The sequence below is a fragment of the Musa acuminata genome, chromosome BXJ1-11, assembly GCF_036884655.1.
Source record: "Musa acuminata AAA Group cultivar baxijiao chromosome BXJ1-11, Cavendish_Baxijiao_AAA, whole genome shotgun sequence".
NCBI lineage: Eukaryota > Viridiplantae > Streptophyta > Magnoliopsida > Zingiberales > Musaceae > Musa > Musa acuminata.
The window spans coordinates 33,630,991-33,657,785 of record NC_088337.1 but is presented as its reverse complement, the minus strand read 5'-3'; the positions used below and the strand labels follow the sequence as shown (position 1 = coordinate 33,657,785).

Below are 26,795 nucleotides of genomic sequence, written 5' to 3'. Positions count from 1 at the left end.
CAAATCTACATATTAATATTATCGATAAAAAATTTACCCGTTTAAACTCTTTTTTTCCTCTCCTTTTCGACAATGTTTCTACTCCGATCCAGATTTTATATATTGGTACTTACTTGTCAATGGAATGTGCATTCTCAGTCAAGAACGCCATGTTAAGTCTCGTCGCTCATATGATTTATATCGGAGATGATATGGCAAAAAATGGTAAACCCCACCCCCGGCGACTTCCCCCGCACGTGGACAGGCGCGGCGCCCCAGGAGGAGCAACGAGGGCAACAGTCTGCGTCCGGACGTTAGCCTCACGGAGCCCGCAGCCCCTTCCGTTGACCCAGCACAGCAGGACGAGACAGAAGTGGGTAGCGGTTGAAGCTCGCCCATACCCTGCGATCCCCCGTTCCCATACGCAACGTCCTCAGCGATGTCGGACGCCATCAGAGATACGGCCCCGACCGACGGGATGGCGCAGCCGAGGACGCCGAGTTCCCCTATAAACGTCCCCAAGCCAGAAGGGAGAGGTAACGGCTAAAAGCCCCGAACAACCACCATCGCATCTCTCTAACTTGATCGTCGGAGGGGTCGGGTCGAGCGCACCCGACCATTGTGCAGGTATCGAGCCGAGGTCTCCCGTCCGGGACGAGCCGGCAATCCCCGCTCGGGAAGAGTCGCCGCATCGCCCCGAGTCCGAGACCGCACCCGACCATCGTGCGGGAATCAAGCCGAGGTCTCCCGACCGGGACGTGCCGGTAATCCCCGCTCGGGAAGAGTCGCCGCATCGCCCCGAGTCCGAGGCCGCACCCGACCACCCCGGAGGAGACGAGCACCGCCCCAGGGAGATCCCCGCCATTCGGACCCCCGAACGAGCCGAGACGACCTCCCGGGTCACGGCTAAGAAAAAAGGGTGTTTATACTAAAAAAAAGGTGTTTACACTAACATAATGGCGCTAGAAGGAGGGCCGGTCCGAATGTCAAGCGATCCACAGGCTCACTCCGACGAACCCCCAGCCGTCCGGTCGCACACGACCGACGCAACGGAGGATCACCCCCAACAGGAGGGAATTCGGGACGAGCGCCCCGCCGCGACCTCGGAGCGATATTGGCGATTATTCAACGATCCGGGCCTATCGCCTCCCGTCGCCAATCCCGGTGGTCCGTCGCACGTGCCACCCGAAGCCCTCTACGACCTCACGCACCAGGTTCGGGTCCTTACGGGAGTAATGCAGACCATCATCCCGCTGGTCTCTCCCCCGACGTCTTCATACTCAACCTTACCGCGGCAACGGCCCGCCGGTGCTCAAAACGCCGCACCACTCCCCGAGTCTCCCGCTTCGCCACCGCGCCGATCGGCCCGACCTGGGAGCCGAGGAGCGGAGGAACCAGCGGCGCACCCGACGCCCGTAGCCCCACTTTCAGACTCAACGGAGGGCCTGTGGGCCCAGCTACGCCTCGTAGGCCGCCGGCTGGACGAGGTGCAGCGCGAGGTCCGCCGGACCGGGGGAGACCCGGGGGCCGAACAACACCAGGGGTCCCCCTTCATCCCCGAGATTCAAGAGCAGGCCATCCCGCCGCATTTTCGGCTCCCGTCACTAGATGCCTATGAAGGTGCCACCAATCCGGCGGACCACGTGGCTGCTTTCCGCGCCCAAATGGCGCTATACGGGACGTCCGATGCCCTGATGTGCAGGGCGTTCCCGACGACCCTGCGGGGCCCAGCCCGAGCGTGGTACAGCAATCTGAAGACCGCGACCATCGCCTCTTTCGACCAGCTGGCCAGGGACTTTGAGCTTAACTTCCTGGCTCATGCCAAGCCGAAACCGTCGGTGGCGATGCTCCTCGGGCTCAACCAGAGGGAGGATGAGCCCCTTTCTCACTTTGTGAACCGCTTCACCACACAAATCCGTGGGCTATCTGATGCTCACCCCTCTTTGATGATGCAGGCATTCATGATGGGCCTGCGCCCTACCCGATTCTTTTTGTCTCTGGTGGAGCGACCCCCTACTTCGGTTCCCGAAATGTTGCAGCGTGCGAACCAATACATCGCTGCCGAGGCATGGAAGGTCGGGAAGCGTGACGAGCGCAAAAGGGTCAAGCCAGAGCAGCCCCAACAGCAACAGCCCGCCACCTCCCGGCGCAGGGCCGGCGCCCTCAACGATGCGGTACCTAGGTCCCCCCTTCCGGGCCTGAACTCCTCTCGGACCGAGATATTTCTCCATATTAAGGAGAAAGGCCTCCTCAAAGACCCCTACCCGATGAGGAGTCCGCGCGAGCTCGCGGACCGCTCCAAATACTGCCGTTTCCACCGACAGCCCGGTCACGACACCGAGGAGTGTCGGGAATTAAAAAGGCAAATTGAGGAGCTCATCCGCCGAGGACACCTCGGGTCGTACCTCCTGTTGCGAAATCATAGGGGGCGACATCATATGCGCAGCGGAAGAACAAGAAAACAAAAATCCCCGATTCCCAAAAAGATGTTCATCGTCGTGCGAGGATTGGTGCGCAAAATCCGCAAAAACACAAAACTGCGTATAGAGATTGTGTTACCTAGGGAGATCGTATATCCCTGTTTCCTTGCAGATCCTCAGGAGAGGGTGAAGGAGGTCAAGCGTCCTCCTCTCTAGCGGTGATCCACACAGCAGGGTTGCGACGACGCTCCTCAAAACTCCAGGCCTACTCTGAGGTGGAGAGGGAGAGGAGAATAGGAAGGGCAAGCAAAGACTCTAGCCTATGAGGCTGTGAATCCCTCCTATTTATAGAGATCCCGTGTCAAAAACCCTAATGGGTCCTTCCCTAGTGGGTATTGGATCTGCATCCAATAAGACAAGGGCTCCGTCGGATATCTCATATCCGAACCTCTACTCATCGCAATGCCTATCATATGTGTGTGACCCTCTAGGCCCAATATCGAGCTGGCCGTGAGTCATACATGTCAGAACTCCTTCTAACTCAGTGAATTATTATCTCTGTAATAATTCACTCGACTCATCGACTACGGAAGTACTAGGCCACTACGCCGTAGTCCCCAAACGATACAGGGGAATCCAATCCATTGGACCTGTCTGTCCTCAGTTACCATGTACCTATAGTCCCTCATCCATCTAATATCCCAGAGACCGTATATCGAGCATGGTGCTGTCAGACCCATACGGTTTCTACTCGAGTCTTGCTCTAATCGGATTCTCCCGGAGAACTCTTTCTCTCTCAACCCGAATGACCCTGGCCAGGGATTCGTCTGAGCAAGAACACATGGGATATTCCTCTCATGATACCGAGAGTGGATGATCCTCTATCGACACTCAATAGCCCTCGTAAGGTCGACTACCACTCCCAATGACCAGCTGTACTAGATCTGGGAACAGCCAAACCTATAAGTCTGGTATCAAAGAGTGGAGCACTCATACAGGACATCCTTGGTGTCTCAAGTCTAAGAACCAGATACACCACTAGGACTACGGAATCGTTGTCTGACAATAAGGCATCATCAACCATCCAGCATTCCGTAAGCGGATCAATCAGTGAACTCATTCTCCAATGAGCACCTGTACTGTATCCCTAGTGTCCCTACACGAGCAGCTATGAGACCAGCTGCATCCATCATATGGACGGGTATACAGCACACCAGTCTATCCGGTTATCACGATGTCCCTCTCGAGTAACCTATGACCGGGATTATTTAGGATATGTGTTTAAAAGTGAATCGATCTTATTATCGTGATCTCATCACGATCCGATTCCCATTGCACAAATCCAAGGACATCACAATATATATGCATTTATGCAATAGTTATAAAGTGATATACGCCAAAATATAATAAGCAAAAAGATTATATATCAAGTCACACGTGTCATCACTCACGTGATTGGCTTGCTGGGCACCTATGACTAGCACCTCCGACCAGACAAGGAGCTCTCGCCACGCCCGGAGGGCCCCATCGAGCGACACATAGATGTCATAACCGGCGGGCCGGCGTCCGGAGGGAGTTCCGCGGCGGGTGGAAGGGCATACGCCAGGGCCTACCGGGCTGAGGATTCCAAACCCGAAAAAGGTCCCGAAGTCACCTTCCCGACCGAGGGATCCGAACTAGCCGAGCACGATGACGCACTGGTGATATCAGCCAGAATCGCCAACGCGCAAGTGAGAAGAATCATGGTCGACACTGGAAGCTCGGCCGATATACTTTATTGGGACGCCTTCCAAAAGCTCGACCTGGTAAAGGAGAACATGAAGCCGGTATGCTCAACACTCACGGGGTTCACCGGCGCCTCAATCTCGTCGCTAGGGGTCATCACCCTGCCCCTAACTTTGGGAGCCTTCCCGAAGACAAAAACTGTGATGACCTCCTTTCTGGTGGTCGACCTCCCCACAGCATACAACGCCATCCTAGGACGGCCAACCCTCAACAAGACCCGAGCCGTCATCTCAACTTACTATCAAACCATCAAGTTCCCGACCCACGATGGGGTCGGGGAAGTGGCGGGGAACTCCTGGGAGTCCAGGCGCTGCTACTTGACCGCTGTGTCATTAAACAAGAGAGCAAGGATCCAATCCCCGCTGGAAGACCCCCGGGAGGGAAAAAAACCAACCCCCCGCCCCGAGCCAAAGGAAGCCACTGTCGACTTGCCACTGGTCGAAGGAAGGCCCGATCAAACAGTCAAAATCGGGTCGGGACTCCCCGAAAAGGAACGACAACAGCTCGTCGGCCTTCTGCAAGCCAACGCCGACATCTTCGCTTGGACGCCAGCCGACCTAACAGGAGTCCACCCAGAAGTCGCGCTACACCACCTGAACATCTCGTCCGACGCCCGGCCGGTGAAACAGAGGCCCAGGAGGCAGGCCCCGGATCGGCAACTGGCCATCCGAGAAGAAGTAAACCGGCTTCTGGCGGCCGGTTTCATAAAAGAGGCAAGGTACCCACAGTGGCTCTCCAATGTAGTCCTTGTCAAAAAGCCTAATGGAAGCTGGCGAATGTGCGTTGACTACACCAGTCTCAACAATGCTTGCCCAAAATATTGCTACCCCCTGCCAAAGATCGACCAGCTGGTCGACGCCACGGCCGGCCACGCCCGACTCTCGTTTATGGACGCCTTCTCCGGGTACAACCAGATCAGGATGGCACCCGAAGATCAAAAACATACGGCCTTCCTCACCGAGCAAGGGATATATTTCTACAAAGTTATGCCGTTCGGGTTAAAAAACGCCGGGGCAACCTACCAGAGGACGGTGAACAAGATGTTCGCCCACCAGATCGGACGAAACATGGAGGTATATGTCGACGACATGATCGTAAAAAGCCGAACGGCGGAGGCTCATCCCTCCGACCTGGCAGAAACATTCGACACTCTGCGGAGGTTCGGCCTGCGCCTCAACCCCACCAAGTGCGCCTTCGGTGTGACCTCGGGAAAATTCCTCGGATTCATCGTACACGAAAGAGGGATTGACGCCAACCCAGAAAAGATACAGGCCATCATTGACATGCGGCCTCCTCAGACGATCAGAGACCTGCAGCGCCTTAACGGGAGGCTAGTCGCTTTATCGCGTTTCCTCTCCCGATCGGGAGATCGCTGCCACACTTTTTTCCGGGCCCTGAAGGATCCGAAGAACTTTCAATGGACAGCGGAATGCGAGGCGGCCTTCGAGCAGATGAAGCTACACCTGGCCAGCCTCCCTCGACTCGCTTCGGTCTCCCCAGGGGAGAAGCTGAGTCTCTACCTGGCCATCTCTCGGCGCGCGGTCAGCTCGGTTCTAGTCAAAGAAATTTCCGGCGACCAACTACTGGTCTACTACGTCAGCCACATGCTGAGCGGGCCAGAAGAACGCTACCCGCCAATCGAAAAGCTGGCGCTGGCGCTCGTCCTGTCGGCGCGGAAACTCCGCCCCTACTTCCAGGCCCACCCGATAGAGGTAATAACCGATCAGCCGCTTCGGCTTGTCCTGTCCAAATTCGATGTTGCAGGGCGTCTCCTCAAATGGGCGGTGGAGCTCGGCGAGCACGACATACGATACATACCTCGGACCGCCATCAAAGCCCAAGCCGTGGCAAACTTCATTGCGGAGCTGACGCCGAATACCGGCAAAGAACTCGAGCCGCTGCGCGATACCTGGACCCTCCACGTAGATGGCTCGGCCAACGCGAAAGGCGCCGGCGCGGGTCTGGTACTGACAACACCTGACGGCCGCTCGATCGAGCGCTCCTTCCGCTTCGGGTTCAGAGCCACCAACAACGAGGCAGAATATGAGGCTCTCCTGGCGGGGCTCCAGTTGGCACTGGAAATGCAGGTGACCGACATACGCATCATCACCGACTCGCAGTTGGTGGCTAGGCAGCTCGACGACGAATACGAGGCTCGGGACCCGACTATGGCGAAATACCTAGCGCAGGTAAGAAGCCTGGCCGCCAAGTTCGCCCATTTCGAACTGTCGAATGTTCCCAGGAGCGAGAACCAGCGAGCCGACACCCTGGCTAAACTGGCGTCCGGCCCGTCCCCCCGGGCTCGACCCGAGACCGAAGAACTCCTCCGCCGAGCCATAGAGGTCATCGCCACCGTCGCTCACGGCGCGCCGGCCACTTGGGTACAGGAGATGTTACGCTTCAAGCAGGACGGGACCCTGCCCGACGACACAACTACAGCTCGGCGCTTGCGTCGAACGCAGGCGTGGTACACCGAGGAAGGAGGACGGCTATACAAACGGTCTTTCTCGCGCCCCCTGTTGCGCTGCCTGGAGCCGAGCGAAGCCTGGACGGTTCTGTCCGACATGCACGAAGGGGCTTGCGGGGAACACATAGGCGAGCGAGCCCTGGCGCACAAGGTACTCCGACAGGGGTACTACTGGCCGACCATGCGCCAGGACGCAAAAGCTCTCGTGCGGCGATGCAGCTCGTGCCAGGAGCACGCCCGTACTACCCGACGGCCGGCGGTCCTGTTCACCCCCGTCGACTGTGCCTGGCCATTCGCGCAATGGGGACTGGACATACTCGGGCCTCTCCCGCCCGCCTCCGGCCAGCGGAAGTACATCATCGTGGGAGTGGACTACTTTACTAGATGGGTCGAAGCCAAGCCCCTAGCGACCATCACGGAGTCGCAAGTGGAAAGATTCGTATGGAGAAACCTCATAACCCGTTTCGGCCTGCCCCAGTCCATCGTCGCTGACAATGGACCGCAGTTCGCCGGCAGGAAATTCCAAGAGTTTTGCGCCAAGCACAAAATTCAACTGAGGTTCAGCTCGGTGGCTTACCCCCAGGCGAATGGGCTAGCCGAAGTAACCAACCGGGCCATCGTCGACGGACTCAAGAGAAGGGTATCCGCTGCCCGATCGGCTTGGATCGACGAGCTCCCGAGCGTCCTGTGGGCGCTTCGCACTACCCCCAAGACCCCGACCGGGGAGTCTCCCTATAGCCTCGCGTTCGGGACCGAGGCCGTGTTACCACCCGAGGTAGCCGTCCCGACTCCGCGGACGGCAAACTACAGCGAAGAGGCCTCGGACGAAGGGCTCCGATCGAACCTGGACCTGCTCGAGGAAAGACGGGCCGACGCACACCGGAAAGCCCTTTCTTACAAAAGAGCCGTAGCGAGGGTCTACAACCGGAGCGTGCGACCCCGGTCAATAAAGTTAGAGGACCTGGTCCTGCGCAAAACCGAGGTCAGCCACCCCACCCAAGTAAGGGGGAAACTGGCCCCAAAGTGGGAGGGACCCTATCGGGTCATCGGAGTATCCCGACCGGGGACATTCAGGCTCGCAACAATGGATGGCGACCCCGTGCCCCGGACTTGGAACATACAGAACCTTAGGAAATATTTCGTCTAAAGAAATAGACAATACGCAAACACAGAAAATCGAAGTAAAAGATCATCTTATTAAAAAGGAGGGGATACAGAAGTCGAAACCCATATACAAAACCCTCGCACCCTCGGCCCGACATACAAGAAACGACCCTCACTCCTCACCCGGAGTCTTCGGGCGGTCGTCGAACGGCACGTCCTCAGGCATATCCACCTCCAGATCCACAGGGTGAGAGGCGAATGGATCCCTTTCCACCTCGGAGCCGGGAGGACACGAGCCGAAGCGACCCAGGGCGATCCTGTATCCATACTCGTAGGATACTCGCCCCATTCGGGTCAGTCCGAGCTCAAAGTTCTCGGACTTCTTGTAAGCTTCGATCGCCTCCTTGTCCTTCGATGGGCGGAGGCGAACCTCCTCAGCCAACACCTCGGAAGCAGCACGGGCTTCAGCCTCGGCTTTCTCCGCCCTCTTGGAGAGACCAAGCGCCTCTGACCGCGACTGGCGGAGCTCGGCCCGATCCAAACGAAGGAACTCCTGGAGCTCCTTGACCGAATCGCCCGACTGCTCGAGCTCTGCTCGTAGACGCGCCACTTCTTCCTCGGAATAGGTCGCGCGTTTTTCCGCAGCCGCTACCGCCTCAGGGCCCGACCCAGCCCGGATCTCCTCCAGCTGACGACACAACTCGGAGTTGCGCTCGCTGAAGTCCCAGATTATCTGGCCAGCGTCGCGCACTCGATCCATCAGCGCCGTCGAATAATGGAGGCCCTGCCACAAGAAAACAAGGGTCAGCGCACGGTCGCCGGAATACCCGGAGATTAGCGAAATGCTTACCAATGTCAGGAACCTCCCCGCCTTGCTGAGCATGGTCTCTGAGGGCAAAGTGTACAGGTCCCGAGCCAGGTCGGGGTGGAGCACGCCTCGAAGGAAGGCGGCCGAGGGATCTCCTCCGGCCCATACCCGGTCCCCTCGGGACAGCCCCTTCCAGCGGGCGACCAGCGGGTCGGAGGCCTCCCCTGTCGGAAGCTCGCCCATCACCGCTGCCCATAGGGGCTCGTCGGCCCCCGCGCGTAGCCCGCACAGATCATCCACCGTAGGCAGGTTCGCCCTCTTCCCGGCCGCCCCCTGGCTAGGCCCTTCAAATCGGGAAGGCCCCTCCTCCCGAGAGGTCCGCTTGGCACCCACGACTGTTGGAGGAGCGGTCCCCGCCTTGTTTTTCCCTGGACCCGTCGTCCTCGCCTTCTTGGACGGACGTCCCGCAGGGATTTCCAATGGGGCACCCGCCGAACCGGGCACCAGGTCGGCTGGGGAACGCGGAGGGGAAGCGGCGGACTGGCGCGGGGAAGAAGCCGACGAAGAGCGACCACCACGGAGGGACAGGAGCTTCATTCCTACAAAGAAAACAAGCGAAACCGTCACAAACTGTGGAAACAAATAAAAACGTGGAGAACACCCTCTATAAACGTACCCCCGAAAGCCGGGCTAAGACCCGCCTCGGCTAGCCACTCCTCGGTCATAGCTCGGATGGCCTGAGAGCCGGGAAGGATTGCCCGAAGCCTCTTCAAATCCCGACACTCCTCGTCGTTCAAATCCGGGACGGTGTTATCTATCACCCTCACCGCCCACCGAACCCCGAAGCCCCAATCCCTCGGCCAGCTGACATAAAAAAACCGCCCCTTCCACCCTTTATTACTCGAAGGGGCTCCCCCGACGCGAAAGCCAGTCCGGGCCGACACGAAATAGCCCCCCGGCCCCTTGAGAAGGCGGAAACATGAAAGAAAGAGGTTTCGGGTAGGGGTGATGTTAGCATAGTAACACTCCCCCAAGAACGCTACCAGGTACCGCCATGAGTTAGGCGTCACCTGGGAAGGCGAAATCCGCCAGAGAGATAGGCAGGAAACAATAAGGGGGTGAAGGGGAAGGCGCAACCCAGCCTCTAGGGCATCTTGGGTCAGCGCAAAACCTCGGGGGACCGGGTCGTATGCCCGCTGCCCCGGATCGGGGGCAACCAGGACAAACTCCTCCGGGATGTAATAACGCTCCCGGAGCTTTTCCAGCGACGACCCGCTCACCACCGAGTCGAGGTCGTGCGGCCACATTAGCGCCTCAAGGGCTCGCGCCGCCTCCTCGTCCGGGGAAGACGGAGGCATGCTCCCCCGGACTCTGTCGAGGGACGAAGGCGAAGAGACAGGTGAGAAGGACATTCCTTACCGGCTTTTGGAACGAACAAGAGAGACGACGAGGGAGCGACGGTGGGATGGTAGCGTGGGAGAAGAGAAGGAGCGATGGCAGAAAGAAACGACGAGGCCCAAGACTCAGCAGCGGAAGTCACAAAACGGGCAGGATACGCCATTTATGTAAGGAAAAACCCGCCGAAAGAGACGTCCCTTCGTCTCCCCCTAGCGGCCGACAGCTCATCCGCACACCCGCTCGCGTCAGGGAAGACCAACGGACACCCCATCATAAATGCGGACCCAAAGCCGCTGCAAGAAGCAACGTCAAGAACGGCCGCCACGACTTCTCAACGCCTAAAAAGAACAACGATCTTGCCTCACATTTCCCGAGACCACCTCCTCGGCGCGGCCAGCCCGCCCGAGACGTGCTCCTCGGCCGCATGCTCCCCGAGATCACCTCCTCGGCGCGGCCAGCCCGCCCGAGACGTGCTCCTCGGCCACATGCTCCCCGAGACCACCTCCTCGGCGCGGCCAGCCCGCCCGAGACGTGCTCCTCGGCCGCATGCTCCCCGAGACCACCTCCTCGGCGCGGCCAGCCCGCCCGAGACGTGCTCCTCGGCCGCATGCTCCCCGAGACCACCTCCTCGGCGCGGCCAGCTCGCCCGAGACGTGCTCCTCGGCCGCATGCTCCCCGAGACCACCTCCTCGGCGCGGCCAGCTCGCCCGAGACGTGCTCCTCGGCCGCACGCTCCCCGAGACCACCTCCTCGGCGCGGCCAGCTCGCCCGAGACGTGCTTCTCGGCCGCATGCTCCCCGAGATCACCTCCTCGGCGCGGCCAGCCCGCCCGAGACGTGCTCCTCGGCCACATGCTCCCCGAGACCACCTCCTCGGCGCGGCCAGCTCGCCCGAGACGTGCTCCTCGGCCGCATGCTCCCCGAGACCACCTCCTCGGCGCGGCCAGCCCGCCCGAGACGTGCTCCTCGGCCACACGCTCCCCGAGACCACCTCCTCGGCGCGGCCAGCCCGCCCGAGACGTGCTCCTCGGCCGCATGCTCCCCGAGATCACCTCCTCGGCGCGGCCAGCCCGCCCGAGACGTGCTCCTTGGCCACATGCTCCCCGAGACCACCTCCTCGGCGCGGCCAGCTCGCCCGAGACGTGCTCCTCGGCCGCATGCTCCCCGAGATCACCTCCTCGGCGCGGCCAGCCCGCCCGAGACGTGCTCCTCGGCCACATGCTCCCCGAGACCACCTCCTCGGCGCGGCCGGCCCGCCCGAGACGTGCTCCTCGGCCGCATGCTCCCCGAGACCACCTCCTCGGCGCGGCCAGCTCGCCCGAGACGTGCTCCTCGGCCGCATGCTCCCCGAGACCACCTCCTCGGCACGGCCAGCCCGCCCGAGACGTGCTCCTCGGCCGCATGCTCCCCGAGACCACCTCCTCGGCGCGGCCAGCCCGCCCGAGACGTGCTCCTCGGCCGCATGCTCCCCGAGACCACCTCCTCGGCGCGGCCAGCTCGCCCGAGACGTGCTCCTCGGCCGCATGCTCCCCGAGACCACCTCCTCGGCGCGGCCAGCTCGCCCGAGACGTGCTCCTCGGCCACATGCTCCCCGAGACCACCTCCTCGGTGCGGCCAGCCCGCCCGAGACGTGCTCCTCGGCCACATGCTCCCCGAGACCACCTCCTCGGCGCGGCCAGCCCGCCCGAGACGTGCTCCTCGGCCACACGCTCCCCGAGACCACCTCCTCGGCGCAGCCAGCCCGCCCGAGACGTGCTCCTCGGCCGCATGCTCCCCGAGATCACCTCCTCGGCGCGGCCAGCCCGCCCGAGACGTGCTCCTCGGCCGCATGCTCCCCGAGACCACCTCCTCGGCGCGGCCAGCTCGCCCGAGACGTGCTCCTCGGCCGCATGCTCCCCGAGACCACCTCCTCGGCGCGGCCAGCCCGCCCGAGACGTGCTCCTCGGCCACATGCTCCCCGAGACCACCTCCTCGGCGCGGCCAGCCCGCCCGAGACGTGCTCCTCGGCCACACGCTCCCCGAGACCACCTCCTCGGCGCGGCCGGCTCGCCCGAGACGTGCTCCTCGGCCGCATGTTTCTCGAGACCACCTCCTCGGTGCGGCCAGCCCGCCCGAGACGCGCTCCCCGACCAAAGCACCTACAGCCTGCTCGCCCCGAACATGAGTCCCGATCGCGACCCACGAAAAGAACCGTCGCCTACCGATCAAAAGCCATGCCTCGAACCCCCACCGTCCGATGCCAAGTCATGGCTTCCTTTGGGGGGGGATATGATATGGCAAAAAATGGTAAACCCCACCCCCGGCGACTTCCCCCGCACGTGGACAGGCGCGGCGCCCCAGGAGGAGCAACGAGGGCAACAGTCTGCGTCCGGACGTTAGCCTCACGGAGCCCGCAGCCCCTTCCGTTGACCCAGCACAGCAGGACGAGACAGAAGTGGGTAGCGGTTGAAGCTCGCCCATACCCTGCGATCCCCCGTTCCCATACGCAACGTCCTCAGCGATGTCGGACGCCATCAGAGATACGGCCCCGACCGACGGGATGGCGCAGCCGAGGACGCCGAGTTCCCCTATAAACGTCCCCAAGCCAGAAGGGAGAGGTAACGGCTAAAAGCCCCGAACAACCACCATCGCATCTCTCTAACTTGATCGTCGGAGGGGTCGGGTCGAGCGCACCCGACCATTGTGCAGGTATCGAGCCGAGGTCTCCCGTCTGGGACGAGCCGGCAATCCCCGCTCGGGAAGAGTCGCCGCATCGCCCCGAGTCCGAGACCGCACCCGACCATCGTGCGGGAATCAAGCCGAGGTCTCCCGACCGGGACGTGCCAGTAATCCCCGCTCGGGAAGAGTCGCCGCATCGCCCCGAGTCCGAGGCCGCACCCGACCACCCCGGAGGAGACGAGCACCGCCCCAGGGAGATCCCCGCCATTCGGACCCCCGAACGAGCCGAGACGACCTCCCGGGTCACGGCTAAGAAAAAAGGGTGTTTATACTATAAAAAAGGTGTTTACACTAACAGGAGACATAAATATAAGAGATCGTTTCAGAGAAGATATATAGAGGTTGTTCCTCAGCATATGCTGTCACGGAAAAGAATTGGCTTTATCATCATGTCATTATGTGTATGAGTAGTAGCTGATAGTGACGAGTATGACACTTAAGAAGTAATAATAGTACATACATTACGGCAAAAGATCATATATACCTTCACATTATCATTCTGGTCGAGTGATCTCGAGACGAACTGTCACTAGAATGATGTCAAGCACCGTCTGTTCCCTGAGCAAGCAAGATCACTTACGTACATGGAAAGAAAAAGTTGATTGCTCAGAAGGAAAGCTTCACATAAACCCTTGTACTTGCAAAAAACATAGAGAAGTGTAAACACCAAGTAATATATTTGAGCTCGTTAAAAAAAAGAAAACAGAAGGTAATTTTGATCAAGTTCGAGGACCATAAATTAAGGTAAAAGAGCTTGTAGAATCAGAAGCTATAAATCTTCCCAGTTTTTATTCTTAATTCAGGTGCAAAGAGCAAGTTGAAGATCATTGCTACACATACATTGGACCGATGATTGGAAGTAATGCCTTCCGATCCAACCAGAGATTGAACTGACCTCAAAGGAGGGGGTATATATATATATATATATATATATATATATATATATATATATATATATATATATATATATATATATATAGGTGCTTTTTATAAATAATATTTTCGATGAGCTGATGAAGTTGAAGACAAAGAGACAAGATTTGAGTATATATATACATATATATATATATATATATATATATATATATATATATGCTCCGTCTCTCATACTACGAATAATTCATTGATATAAGCAACATCCAAGGTGGGAAGCAATTTCGACGCGTCTACCCAATCAGTTGGCAGCAAAAGGGTACAGGAGAGTACATCAAAGGCGATGCAAAGGATCAACAGTTTTAAGATGCATATAATGGATGGTTTATCAAGTGGTAACTTTCTCCATTCACAATCCTTATCGATGTATTTGCTATGTAATTAAGCGGCACAAAATTGTTTCTTTTCTTTTGTGAAGCCAAAAGAATATATACATCTCAACATCTACTTTAAACAAAAGGTTTTTTTTTCTTTTTTCTTTTTCTTTTCCGAAAAAGAACTCCCGTTGTCACTCAGGTTTAAATGAGCGTATCACGATTTGACTTCATGCACCGAGTTATGTAGGATGATCTTCTTCTTTTTAGAATCCAAAGTATTAGGAAAATAAATTATGATGTACATAAGACACTGAATCCAAACATGTCTATAAATATTGTAATACCACCATATTGAGGATAGGAGTAGGAGATGAAAATAGTATGAGTTGTCTTGATCATTTTCATCCAAGTCAAGGAGCATATACATGTTCTTTTAACAAGATGAAAGATAATACACAAGTGGATCTGATAACAACATAAGAGTGAATTAAGCTGAGAGATCATCACTAATATAGCAACTTAAATGATGATGATGATGAAGAAACTATCCATCATTACTTAACCCCGTGAAAATTAATAACTAGAATTTCTAGAGCCTAAAATGCATGCTTAATAAGGAAAATTAGAATTTGGACAACAGCCAAAGGTACGGTACGGTACGCAAGCTAAATTATTACTGCATGGCATCCATTATCATTTCAAGGAGAAACTCAATAACATTATCTTTCAAATAACTTATGACTATACATATATTTTTATTCAATTTGACTTGGAACAAACTTAATCAGTGCAGAATAACTCAACTCGGCGGCTAATTTCCAACCCACCGAACCAATTAAGATTCCCTATCTCGCTCAACTTCGGCTTTCAGTTTCATGATTAGATTATGGTAGCCACAAAGAGGCGGCCTCTCAAATGGCTTAGATTCGGAGGGCACGACAAGATAGGATAGCTTGATGGGACTCCATGCCGGATTCTCGGTGATGAAGACAACAACTTCAAAAAGGATGTTCAAAACATATAAGAAATAGGTGTCCTGGGTATGCGTGACACTCACCCTATGCATGTCTAGAAAAGAAGGAAGCAGTAAAGACGAGCTTAAATGACACCACCCACCGGAGAATCAACGCCTAGTATTAATAGGATTGACATCACACTTAAAACCACTAAAAAAAAAAGCAAGGAATTCCGATCGTGGGTTTAAAGATCGCGAGAACGTAAGCAGGGAAACCATTCCATTGAGAACATGAAGCAACCATTAATTTCTGGCCGCGATGGTGGACCCATCAGCTACCTTCTCTCAAGACAATTGCATCCGGGGACCCACCAAGGCGAAACATTTCCCCTTCTTCCGCTCATCTTCCGATCGACCTGCAACACTCGCTAATATCCGTCAGAAAGACGTAGATATAGCAGCTGATCCATCATAACAAGTAAGCGAGCACCCCGGTCCGGGACAAAGAGAGGTAGCTATTTGATCTCTCTACGTACGACGCGATATGCAATTTATCTCATCAAGTTTCATTTAATTGGAAAGGAAACATTTACGTACGAGTTTTAAGCTTCGTGATCAGATGCTATATATATCAGACAACCATAAGTCGGTCTAATTTACAACAGCAAGTAGATGTGGATAGAGCTATACTTACCCACCAGACTATATACTTCCCTTTTCATGTCTTGTATCTCTCTGGCTCGAGTTATCGTCTGAGCCTAAAAAGAGACCGATTCCATGATCGCCTGCATGAGCCTTACCTGCGTGCTAAGGCACCGTATGTAGTCCGCTGTCTCCTCGAGCAGCCTGCAGTCGTCCATGCTTGTCCCTCCTGGCACCAACTCGCGAAGAGCTTCTGCTTGGTCCATCTCCCTTTGCTGGGGTCTCGCGACCCTTGGCCTTCCCGGAAGTGCCGCATATTTCTCTCTCCGAGGATTGGGAAACCGGAGCCGAGAGCGGCTGCGGAGCTTACGGAGCAAAGCAGAGCTCCACGCTCGCTTTGTCCCGACGGAGTAAGCCATCGACGCATAAGCAGCACGCCTTATCTTGCGGCTTCGGCCAGCGAAGGAGGAGTCGGTCGTCGTATGCTGTATACGAAAGAGGGCTCGAAGGAAGTGGGAAGCCATGATGAGCTTGGATGGGTGTAACTCCGAATTAGGGTTGTTACAGTTTTCATCGGAGCTCTTTGATTCCATGAGCGAGAGAGAGAGAGAGAGAGAGAGAGAGAGAGAGAGAGAGAGAGAGAGAGAGAGAGAGAGAGATGGGATATGGCAGTGTGTTAAGTGGTGGTTATAAACGGATGAGAGTACAGGATAGGGTGGTGGGATATATAACGAAGTAAGGGGTCATTTTAAGGTACGGTTTCTATGGGATTTCTGCTCTTCCGACACACAAGAAGAGGGGCCTGCTTGTGATCTCCGAAACAAAAAAAAGGGGAGGGCAAACGCAACGCTGCACGAGCGTCAACATGCAAAGATCCACTGCAATGTTTCCCTAAAACATGGATGCAAGATTGACAAAAAGATCGCACAGAGTTCATAAATACGAGAGACACTACAAATCTGTCAGCCAATATAGCTAGTAAGCCAAGGGAAGGGATTTGCGGTGGATGGGAAGGAGGGAGGTGGAGGTAGAGGTGGAGGTGGAGAGGGAGGTGGAGGTGGAGGAGGAGGAGAGGGAGGAAGAGGAGGAGGAGGCTGGAATGATGCGGTAGGGACATGGGAGGGCAAACCACCACATGACTGCACATGGATCAGACGACCCACTTGGCGGAGGTGATGGTGATGGGAACCTTTTCCCTCTTTGCTTCCTTCCTTTATCTTCCTGGCGCTTGTTCTCTTCTTGGCTTTTAGCATGTTCTCACCTCCATGACACTGCTGCAGTCCCTTCGTTTCTACCCTTCTCTCGTCTTTGTTATGTATTATACAAGCAGGAGGAAAAAGGAGGAGGAGGCCGCGGCGGGCCAACCGCTCTTTCTCATGAATGTCGACCCTCTTCACTTCACGAGGATAAGCAAGAATCCCATTCGCCCCCCCGTCTTGGATTGATTGATACGTATGCTAGTACTCTGCACGAAAGGCATTTTGTATATGGTTGTATGCTTGAGCTTATGTAACAAAAGCACCAGAAATATTTCTCCTTTCGAGCACCACCATGGTTCTAATACATAAAATCCAAACACACCTTGCCATATTATTCAGTTCTTCGTACGATATTATTGCTCGAGTGAAAAGGAAAAGGAGCGTGACAAAATATCATTCTGTTTATCGATACTCCAAAATTCCCAAGTGTTACGATTCCTCCATTGTAAAAGGAGAAGGCTCGTTTGATCAGTAGATTTCTTGCCTCCGTCGTAAAAGTGTATGCACACAAACCTGCATGTCAGAATAAGAAGGGACTGACTGTGGTGCATATACTTTTCTACGCGTATCATGTGACATAAATAACACAAGTAAACCGTATCTGCCGCCTGAATAGGCTCTTCCTTCGCATAACAAGGATAATTCATTGACCAACATTAAAAGACAAACAAACCTTATTCGGATCAATTTAATTCAAAAAGTACATGTGAGATTAAGTGCCTTATAAATAAATCGTATCGATAATATGCTACAAGTTTTTTCTCTTAGGTTCGCATGGTTTGTATGCCACCGACGTGGCATTTAGATGCCATTTGCCATGGATAGGACTCGTTGGGTGTGTGAACTGTCGGTAAGAGAGAACCCGAGAGCAGTACACATGAAGAGTCGACTTCAATTTGTTTCTAGTCAGTTCCTCATTGAGATCTGCTGCCTCGGAAAAATGCGACTGATGTGAATAAGAGCTGAACGAAGCTGTCTCGGAAAGGCACTACACGTCTGGTCCAAAAATGATGTCTTAAACTTGGTGCAGAGTTTTATCGTTTCCGATTAACGTCTCTTCGATGGTCCTCATCAGTGGAAACCTGCGTTGCACGAGTTGGCTCGTCTCGTCTGTTTTACACTCTCCCGACTTGGCCTCTACCTGAGTTGCAAAGGTCAGCCGTGCACGGCAACATGGAATACAAAAATGTTACATAATCTACGCGTTAGAGGAACAGACCTTACAAGACGCCAGTTTGCCGGAGACGGTTAACGTGAGAATGAACACCCTTCGACATGGTGAATCAAGGGCCCAGAGGAAGAAGGAACAACGTTGACACGTGTCATTGTAGTCGTCGAGAAGGAATAGAACGCCAAGGATCGACGAAAGCACGTAAGCAATTCCCCGTCACTTACGGAAGCTCTTGCAACCATGCACCCGTGTGTCGCTTCCTAATGATCACCTACAACATACATATGTATTAGCATGAGAATGTGATCACTTTTACTTGCCCATCCGAGCGCGGATTTGATGATCACGAATCTTGTCTAAAGATCTACGTAGGTGCCATGGACAGGACGATCGCAACCCATCGTCGACAAAGAGACGAAGATGGCAATCGCAAATCACATGGCTTAGTCGACAACTAAACCATGATCTACATCTTAGGTGGTACACCCTACATCCTCGTCGAATCACGAATCAATCAGCATCTTAAATCTGATGGGGAGAGGCAATGGAGGAAACATACGCCTCGCATTAAGGAGTTAAAGGTTGCTTAATTAAGTCTTGGGACTAGTCGGCTTCTCCATCCATGTATTAGATTATTCCCGTTAATGATAGAATTAAAAAAAGATAAAAGAATATAGAGGAAATAATGGACGTATGATTGTCATCCGTACTACTAATCCAATTCAAAAATCGGACGTCTGGGTCGACAATAACTCCCTGCAACTCTTCAAATAATATCCAAAGTCTTGGCGAAACTATACAAATAATATGAAAAAACTAGTAACTAAATGTGAGGAGTTATATATCTCATGATTATATATATAGAAAGGAAAAAAAAGAGCTCCTACGTTAAAAAAACCCTCCAAACAAGCTATAATTTCATGTATTTAACTTGAGCAATGAAGAATCCTCATCGAGTGTGGCCTGAATTTAGGTTTTGCAATTTAGATGACCTCCCCGCTTGTTCCATACACTATTCCTATGACGGAAGTGGTACAAAACTAAGGTAGATATACGACAACATCCATCGATCGACGAAATTTGACTCTCGTACGTTAAACAGACAAGATTGAGAAGTGACTAATGGGAATTCTGATGAAAAAGAGAGAGAGAGAGAGAGAGAGAGAGAGAGAGGCGAGGGTGTAATTAGCGAGAAGAAGATGGCCAAGTAATCGGTGAGAAGTTTGATGTGATTAGTGGAGAGAGAGGAAGTGCAATGGAGTGTGGTCCAAGGTGGTTATCATTTCACATACCTCTTAGAATGGACGTGTGACCTAACGAAGAAGTCTGGCGGGGTGATTGGATGAGAGATCAGCGCAAAAGCTACATTGATTGGCTCCAACAGTTGTCATTCGGTCACTTAACGTAGACAAATGCACGTGTACGTGACACATTACCAAACTGTTCCATCAACAGATGTGTGTGTCCATCTTAAATGGATCGATCAGAAACACACAGAGACATGAATAGATAACCAGAGAAATTAAGAGGATAGAGCGCACATTTTTTGGGATACCCATATCTATATGAACCACCGGAATCAAATCTGAGATGGATGGATGGATATAATAGGTGCATGAATGAGAGAGAGAGAGAGCGAGAGAGAGAGAGAGAGAGTCATAAGGCTAACAAGCAATGATTAGAAATTTCATGAATTCTGCTAGTAGGGGAGATTTAATTCCGCTTCGGATGGATGCAATTAATCATTTTCATTAATGTTACATCCGACAATCGTTACATGCTATTCGGATAAGCCTAGTGTAGCGATCAAACCAAGAATGTTTGGCGGAGCTTATCTCGATCCATCTCTCCTTGGAATTACCGGCAATTATGATCGAGTCAGGCAGGAGGTTAACAAAGCTCTCGGTGACCATAATGATTACTATCAATTTAAGCCACCTGTGGGAAAAACCAACCTCTATGGTTTACAATAATATATTAATTAAATCGGTCATGTATAATTATTATGGATGTCAAAATAATAAATAATATATGGAGGGCAAAAAAAAAAAAAAAAAAAGGCAGCAAAAAGTACCCTTCTTCCAGACTGTGCAACAATAGTTGATGTAGAAACATCCCCCCCGATGTCATGCACCACATCTCATCAGGGATCTGATTCGAGTCCTCACCCTAAGTCAACATTTTAATTTCCAAGAATAAAAGAAAAGAAAACGATCTATCAAACATCTCCAACACACATAGATTATTACTGCTCACCACCACCACCCGAGTCTGGAAAAGGTCAACATCAAATCTAGTAGTTCGAGATGGCATCTAGATATCCTCCTCGCCCATGGATTGAATTCACAGGGAGGCTCACAACATTCCAACCCATCCTCGGTTGGCAGGTCAAACGCCGAGGATTCCCTACGCATCTTGATCTTTGACATCGCCCCAATGATCCAAATTTTGTAGATTTGAATGGATGTCACGGGGCAACCACCGGTCCACCACTTGGAGTTGGTCACCCGAGTTTAGGTTTGGGGTCCATGGGTGTGCCTCGACGTCAATTCCGTGGCGAATCCAATTACTGTGACTCGGATGAATCACCACTTACTTCCGAGTCACCGCTGTAGTAGGATTTGTTGGATTCCACCAACAGAAGAAAATTCAGCTGTGGACATACTAAAGAGAGAGAGAGAGAGAGAGTCTGAGGAATCAAGAGAGGAAGAAGGATGATAATGATAATGCGGCGTGAGTTCTCCTCCTTGTTGAGAGGAAGCATGTTGCATGCATGCATGCTAATGCAAAATAGGTACGAATCCACAAGGCGGTCTTGTCGTAGTCCTCCTCTTGTTCCTTTAGATAAGCGTTCCATTCCGGTTGATGGTAAAAGTGAGGGCCGAGGTGAAAGCTTTTGGTGCAGTCCGCCCTGATGCTCGCTCCTCCACGCGATCGTCTGGCAGAATCATCAAATCAATATTAATGCACATGTGTGAGAATCCCCTTGTGCATTATTTCACGAAAGAGAACAATGCTTTTATGAATCAATCCATCCTTTAGGAAGAAAGCCTCATTGATCGGAATCTATAAGATTATTATTGAAATTTTCTTTCAAATGTAAGACTTTGCAAATACACAGTGGTAAAAGATTAAGAAAACAATTATATATGTATATTATTCTTATTAATAGTTGCAAGAGAAGTAATGTTCACTTCACTAAGAAACTTACTTGAAGAGAGAAATTCTTGATGGATACACTTGAGATACCATCCTGAAAAGCTATAAGCCAACTCGAGATATAAAATCATGAATTAAACCCATCAACTACTGGATTCCGATTTTTAGGTTTAAGAAATTGAGAAAAGTCAAATTTAAATTTTTGAGCACTCTACTGATCCTATTTTTTATTTTTATTTTTTTGTTGAAAGAAATCATGAAACATTAGCTACATTAATTTCTGTTAAATATTTATCTTTTATTTTCAATAAAAAAAGTTAGTTTATTGATTTTTATCAAGATGCTTTAAATCATGAGTTCCTCAAACTACTATTACTCACACTTTACATGATCTTTATAAAAAATAAAAAAAATTAAAAATTTTTAGATGATCATATTTCTTATTTGTGTTGATATTTGGAGTGATCACTAGCAAATATAATTTGACATAAGAATCACTCGTCGTTGAATCGACAGTGATTGCACCATGCAAAAATGAATTATTAATTTTAGAGTTTTTAATGAATGACATATTTATATAATGACAAAAAATAATTTTAGAAGAATATTATTTGGTTTTTAAATTTTTTTCTATTGGTTTTGATAATGCGACAATAAATATTGCTTTTATCTCATAATTATAAGTAATATGCCAACCTGCTTTTAGTGGTGTCCTTTTTCATATTAGATGTGCTTGTCATGTTTTGAATTTATGTATAAAAAAGGTCTTAGATCTTTTGAAATTTTTTTCTCCCATTAAGTAAGCTATTTCATTCTTGTTATGTCATCCACGATTAATAAAAGAACAGGCTAGATTTTATAAATTAAATGATAAGAGACCTAAAAGATTTTCATGTTTCTATCTCATAGAAATCTTCTACGAATTGCTTAAAGATTATTTTGAATATTAAAAATTATTATATATTTTATTACAACTAATGTTAAGCAAGTTGGTTTCTCAGGTGTTTATTATCCCAATACCCTTTTTTTTTTTAAGATATTTGTATTAATATTATTGGTGCATTAGAGCAATCTCAATATGATAATGATTTAAATATGACCGACTATAATGGCTATGAAATCAAAATAGACAAATTATTTTTTTTTTAATTTTATTGGTTTGTTTAGTTGCTTGTATTGTTTATCCTCGTACTATATTAGATGACTTAAGTGATTATCTAACTAATTATTATAAAAGTTTAGGAGTAAACATTGATATTGGTGATAAAATTAGGGAAATTAAAAATTGATCATTAACTTATATAACCATTATAGTAGTACTAACTATAGTAGAGAACATTCTACCTCCGAAACTTGTATATGAATGAAGTGGGTGTAATCAAATTTTGAAGGGATAAAAAATATTATTACAAAGAAAAAAGATCAAGGGGATCATTAGGCTCCAAATTCAAGCTTCAAATGTATTTTTTGAATTTGGTATATCTATAGAGTTTCCTATTATTAGAATGATGGCCACAACATAACAATATTTTTTGTTTTAGTGCAGACCGTATGATAAATACTAGTAACTCAAGTGTCAATGAAAGCTATGGAGTAAGCCTAACATACGAGAGAACAGATCTTAAGATGAAACTAAATCGAACATAACCCCCATATCAACGGAAGCTCAAGCATATACATCAATGATTGAACAAAGACGATAAAATAGAACTAAGAAATAGTCTTTAAAAATAACGATCTCCTATTTTACATATCGTCCGAAGGGACGATCATAACATTCGACATTAGAAGTGATTAAAATTTTATAATTTGATTGAATTATATATTAATTTTTTATATCATTATGTTTTTAGACTCATTATTGTTATACATCGAAGCCATCAATCCTATTATGGAATGATGGTGGCGACACCATAATATTTTAAATTTTAGCAATGACTATAAGACAAATACTAGTAATTCAAGGATCAATGGTAGTTGCGGAGCAAGCCTAAATCATAGGAGGATGGATTTTAGATAAAGTTAGATGGAACATAACCCTAAACTAATGTAAGCTTAAGCATGTATCGATGATTTGTAAAGACAATAATCTCTTATTCGAGAAATCAACAGAAGGGACGATCATAATGTTTGACACCATAAGCGATTATCATTTTTTATATAATTTAGCTCAATTTTATATAAACTATTTTTAATGTCATTACACATTTAAACTCATTATAGTCGTGCATCCATTTTTAAAACATACATCCTACGAGTAGAACCGGTAGGTCTTTGCTTGAAGAACGATCTGCCTTAGTCCACCAATGGACGACAAAATCATCAACATGACCCCGAGTAGGATGCAGATCTGCAGAAACAAAGAGATTATGACTTTTTTTTTTTTTTCTAAAGGAAGGAAAAGAAAACAAAAATAAAGAACGTTCTGTGAATATTTTACCCAGTTAGTCGTCCAAGATAAGCTGAACCTTCTGGGCTTGTAGATAGCCAGCCACATGATGCAAGGAAGCTGTGAAAATAATTCAGAGCACATGTATTTATTTATTGTCAGCTACGAACAATGATTGCCGTAAGACGTAACGCTGCAAATGCCAAAGGGAAGTCGATGCTCACGAAGTACGTGGTTGGGGCGAAAGCGAAACCTCCGAAGAATCCGAGTAGTCCTCCGAAGAAGGGGAATGTTATGGCGACGAACATGGTGAATGCTGCATGCAGGATGGAATTATATATATATATATATATGAAATACTAGTGTCACCTATATATATATATGTTTCTTTGGTACGACGAGGAGGTGAAGATAGATAGAATAATGGTTCGAGACACCACGTTACCGACGTAAACCGTGCGTGCAATCAGACGAAGAGTTAGACCCGGTGGGAAATCAAGTTTCTTGACGAGCACCGTTTCTATCATGTCGAAGACCGGCATGGCGTAGATCTGCGCGCGGATGATCGGAACGACGTCGATACAAACGTGTTTGAGAAAGCGGAAGCGATTCCACATATGGATCGTAAGTTCCTTACCTGGTAGCTCCCGATGACGTGAACCACGACCATCATGTTGGCCACGGCGATCAGCCACCGCGGCTTCTCCAGGGTGATGAGGATGTTGTCGTCGACGCCATTGCCGAAGGCCCAGTAGCCGACCAGGGCAACCGGGATGTAGCAGAGCGCCACGACGATGTACGCGACGATGACGCCCTTCCACATGGGCTTCTTGGACGGCTTCTCGGGGGTCGACGGGATGGTCGCTTGGATCTCCAGCACCACGTTGTGCCCGGCGTACGCGAAGGCCACGTCCCCCAACGCGCTGAAGAAGTTGAGGACGGTTCCCGCCGTGCTCCGAGCTTTGTAGCCGTACTCCACTTTCGCCTGCTTCCCCTTGTCCACCGAGGCTCCCCAGGCAATGGTGGAGTAGCTGGGAAGGAGGAGAAAGGGTCAGCCGAAACAGCAAGCGTGATTATATTGGGAGATCCAAGCATGCCGACGGAGCAAGCACCTGAGGGACATGACGGCTGCGGCCAGGGAGACTCCTGAGATGGAATTGAAGTTGGGGAGCTGAGAGAGGACCAAGTGGACGGAGGCGAAGATCATGATGAAGTAGGTGAGCTTGATGGATTTGCAGTCGGGGCAGACGACGTCGTGGAACTTCTTGAGGGACTTGCCGCCGGTCACCATGTAGACGATGTTGACCCCGACCTCGACGACCAGCTGCTGGGGCACTACGATCCAGAGGCCGAGCTTGTCGCCGAAGGCGTGCTGCCCGAGCTCGTGGTACCGATCGAAGCGCTTGCCGGGAACCATTTCGTGCATCTCCACCATTTGCCAGAGGGTGTACAGAGTGATGATCCACGACAGGATCAGCACCGCGATGCCGGGACCCCTGTTACGGTAGCAAGGCAACAAGTTGCGTCATCTTACTTCTCCTTCCTTATATATACATATATACTGATTGAAGCAAACAGGAGCAAAGCGTTTCTTTCGTTTGCACGGTTGCAATACGTCTCGAGAGCAAAGTTAAATCGGTCACATCTTTGCTGTTTCTTACCATCCAAGTTCAGACATGGCGTAGGGTAAGCTAAGGACGCCAGCTCCAACCATGGCCGTGACATTGTGGAAGGCTGAGTACCACCACTTGGCATTCCTAGACGACGTGATGGGGAGCCAGTCATCGATCGATTTCTCCTTCTCAGTCTGCACAATCCGTCACCGATTAGGCCCAAGTAGAGAAACCAACTGCGGAGACGGATCACAAGAAACATTTCGACTAACAACCAAGAGACAGTGGCCATGCAGAGGAACGAAGACACGTTCTTCGTTAGGTGATATGTCTTGAGAGTCGCAATTCCACACAATCATCTCGAGAAAGAAATAAAAGGAAACCCTTCTTTTGATGCTTACCACATGATATCTTAATGAACAGTTAATGCTTCTGCACAAATGAGGCTTCCTACATGATGTGCTTGCAAGTCTACCTTTTCCGGTGACTGTAATCAGAGCAACGATGTCCTGGACTCTGGCCACACTATGAACAACAAGCTATATCTCAAACTTAAGGATGAGGAGAAGAACGACTCGAATTTCTCGGCCTCCACACGTTTCAGAACTAATTGGTACTCGTGGCCGGAATATGATTTGCAGGGTCATCTGGGATAAAATAATTCACTGGAAGTGTTGAACAACTGATAAAATAATTCACTGCTTTCTAGGCGACATACGACTCTGGATTTGTCCGGATTCAAGGATCACATGAGTTGCACCAAAAAAATAGAAATTAATATTTGTGATGCAAGTTTCCTCTGGATAATTTTATGTGTGCAGTCCTCAAGAAACTCGCCATCGATGGATCAGAGAGACCATCACCCGAGAGACACTTAACCTTAGTTCTCTATGTCAGTTACCGTTGTGTTCAAACTTTTCTTTTTTTCCTATATTAAAACCCTGCAACTTCTCTACTACTTGAAGAATCATCAAGGCATCTTTCTTATCGAATAGACAAAGGAACAGATCATGTCTCATCTAATGACTTTTAAGCTTTAGATGTGATGATAACAGCGACTTTTATTTACCTTTTTATATCACAAGAGTAAGATTGGTCGAACTCATTTACTACTTTGGTTTTAAGCGATTCAAAGTTTGCAAGGAAAAAACTGCTGTTCGAGTCCTGAAAACATGTAACCACTCATGCGTACGTGCATAGTGAAGAGTTGGAAAAATGGAAAGATAATAAGAATTAACGGGAAAACAGAGAAGGAAAAAAAAAAAGAGGTAAGACCATAAACATAGGCTTGTGACAGTTCATAATTTATGTTCCGTCATACTGAAAGATGAAGAAGCAGGGAGCAAGGATTCATGCTCGATCAAAAGAAGAAGAAAAGAAAGAATCAGGAGAGTGAGATCGATTGTACATGCCTTGTTGCTGCTGCTGTGGTAGGCCTCGGGGGGTGAAGGAGCTTGTGTTCCCATGGTCACCTTGGTGAACTAGACTAGCACCGCAGAGGAAGACAAAAGATTGCAGAGACTGTGGGAATGGGATGCCTGAGAGTGGAGGCGGAGACTACTTACACTATATAAAAAGGGAAGAGGAGCGGGAGAGAGAGGTTCCGTTGACTTGCCAGAGAAGACCGTCAAATTCTCTTGCCATATATCATAACACCAGCCAATGACAAGCTTTTCTCG

General features: G+C 50.4%; 2 protein-coding genes across 3 annotated transcripts; both read right to left on the bottom strand.

Moving 5' to 3' along the window:
- Nucleotides 1–7,829: 7,829 nt before the first annotated feature.
- Nucleotides 7,830–9,407, bottom strand: LOC135596689 (uncharacterized). Its single transcript, XM_065088746.1, has 2 exons — nucleotides 8,606–9,407; nucleotides 7,830–8,539 (listed from the first exon to the last, which is right to left on the bottom strand). Exons 1-2 carry the CDS (start codon nucleotides 9,158–9,160, stop codon nucleotides 7,928–7,930), a joined length of 1,167 nt encoding a protein of 388 aa, XP_064944818.1. The 5' UTR covers nucleotides 9,161–9,407; the 3' UTR covers nucleotides 7,830–7,927.
- A 10,949-nt stretch (nucleotides 9,408–20,356) lies between these two features.
- On the bottom strand, nucleotides 20,357–26,745 carry LOC135597830 (lysine histidine transporter 1-like). Of its 2 annotated transcripts, XM_065091364.1 has the most exons (9): nucleotides 26,529–26,745; nucleotides 25,165–25,310; nucleotides 24,616–24,999; nucleotides 24,141–24,534; nucleotides 23,949–24,054; nucleotides 23,728–23,819; nucleotides 23,555–23,623; nucleotides 23,363–23,464; nucleotides 20,357–20,893 (listed from the first exon to the last, which is right to left on the bottom strand). In XM_065091364.1, the coding sequence occupies exons 1-8, from the start codon at nucleotides 26,580–26,582 to the stop codon at nucleotides 23,366–23,368; spliced, it is 1,344 nt and encodes a 447-aa protein (XP_064947436.1). In that variant the 5' UTR covers nucleotides 26,583–26,745; the 3' UTR covers nucleotides 20,357–20,893; nucleotides 23,363–23,365. The 2 variants fall into 2 exon arrangements, with proteins under 2 accessions (XP_064947436.1, XP_064947435.1); XM_065091363.1 differs by lacking the exon at nucleotides 20,357–20,893 and having other exon boundaries at nucleotides 23,244–23,464; nucleotides 26,529–26,744.
- Nucleotides 26,746–26,795: the final 50 nt, after the last annotated feature.

What these genes read in the sequence shown, in the direction of transcription:
- LOC135596689 (XM_065088746.1), bottom strand. Translation starts at nt 9,160, where the DNA reads ATGAAGCTCCTGTCCCTCCGTGGTGGTCGCTCTTCGTCGGCTTCTTCC. An exon ending in CGGGGAGGTTCCTGACATTG is followed by an intron (nt 8,540 to 8,605) that starts GTAAGCATTTCG and finishes TTCTTGTGGCAG; the next exon opens with GGCCTCCATTATTCGACGGC.
- LOC135597830 (XM_065091364.1), bottom strand. Translation starts at nt 26,582, where the DNA reads ATGGGAACACAAGCTCCTTCACCCCCCGAGGCCTACCACAGCAGCAGC. An exon ending in ACGTCATCGGGAGCTACCAG is followed by an intron (nt 24,055 to 24,140) that starts GTAAGGAACTTA and finishes ATCCGCGCGCAG; the next exon opens with ATCTACGCCATGCCGGTCTT. An exon ending in TATCTTGGACGACTAACTGG is followed by an intron (nt 23,465 to 23,554) that starts GTAAAATATTCA and finishes TTGTTTCTGCAG; the next exon opens with ATCTGCATCCTACTCGGGGT.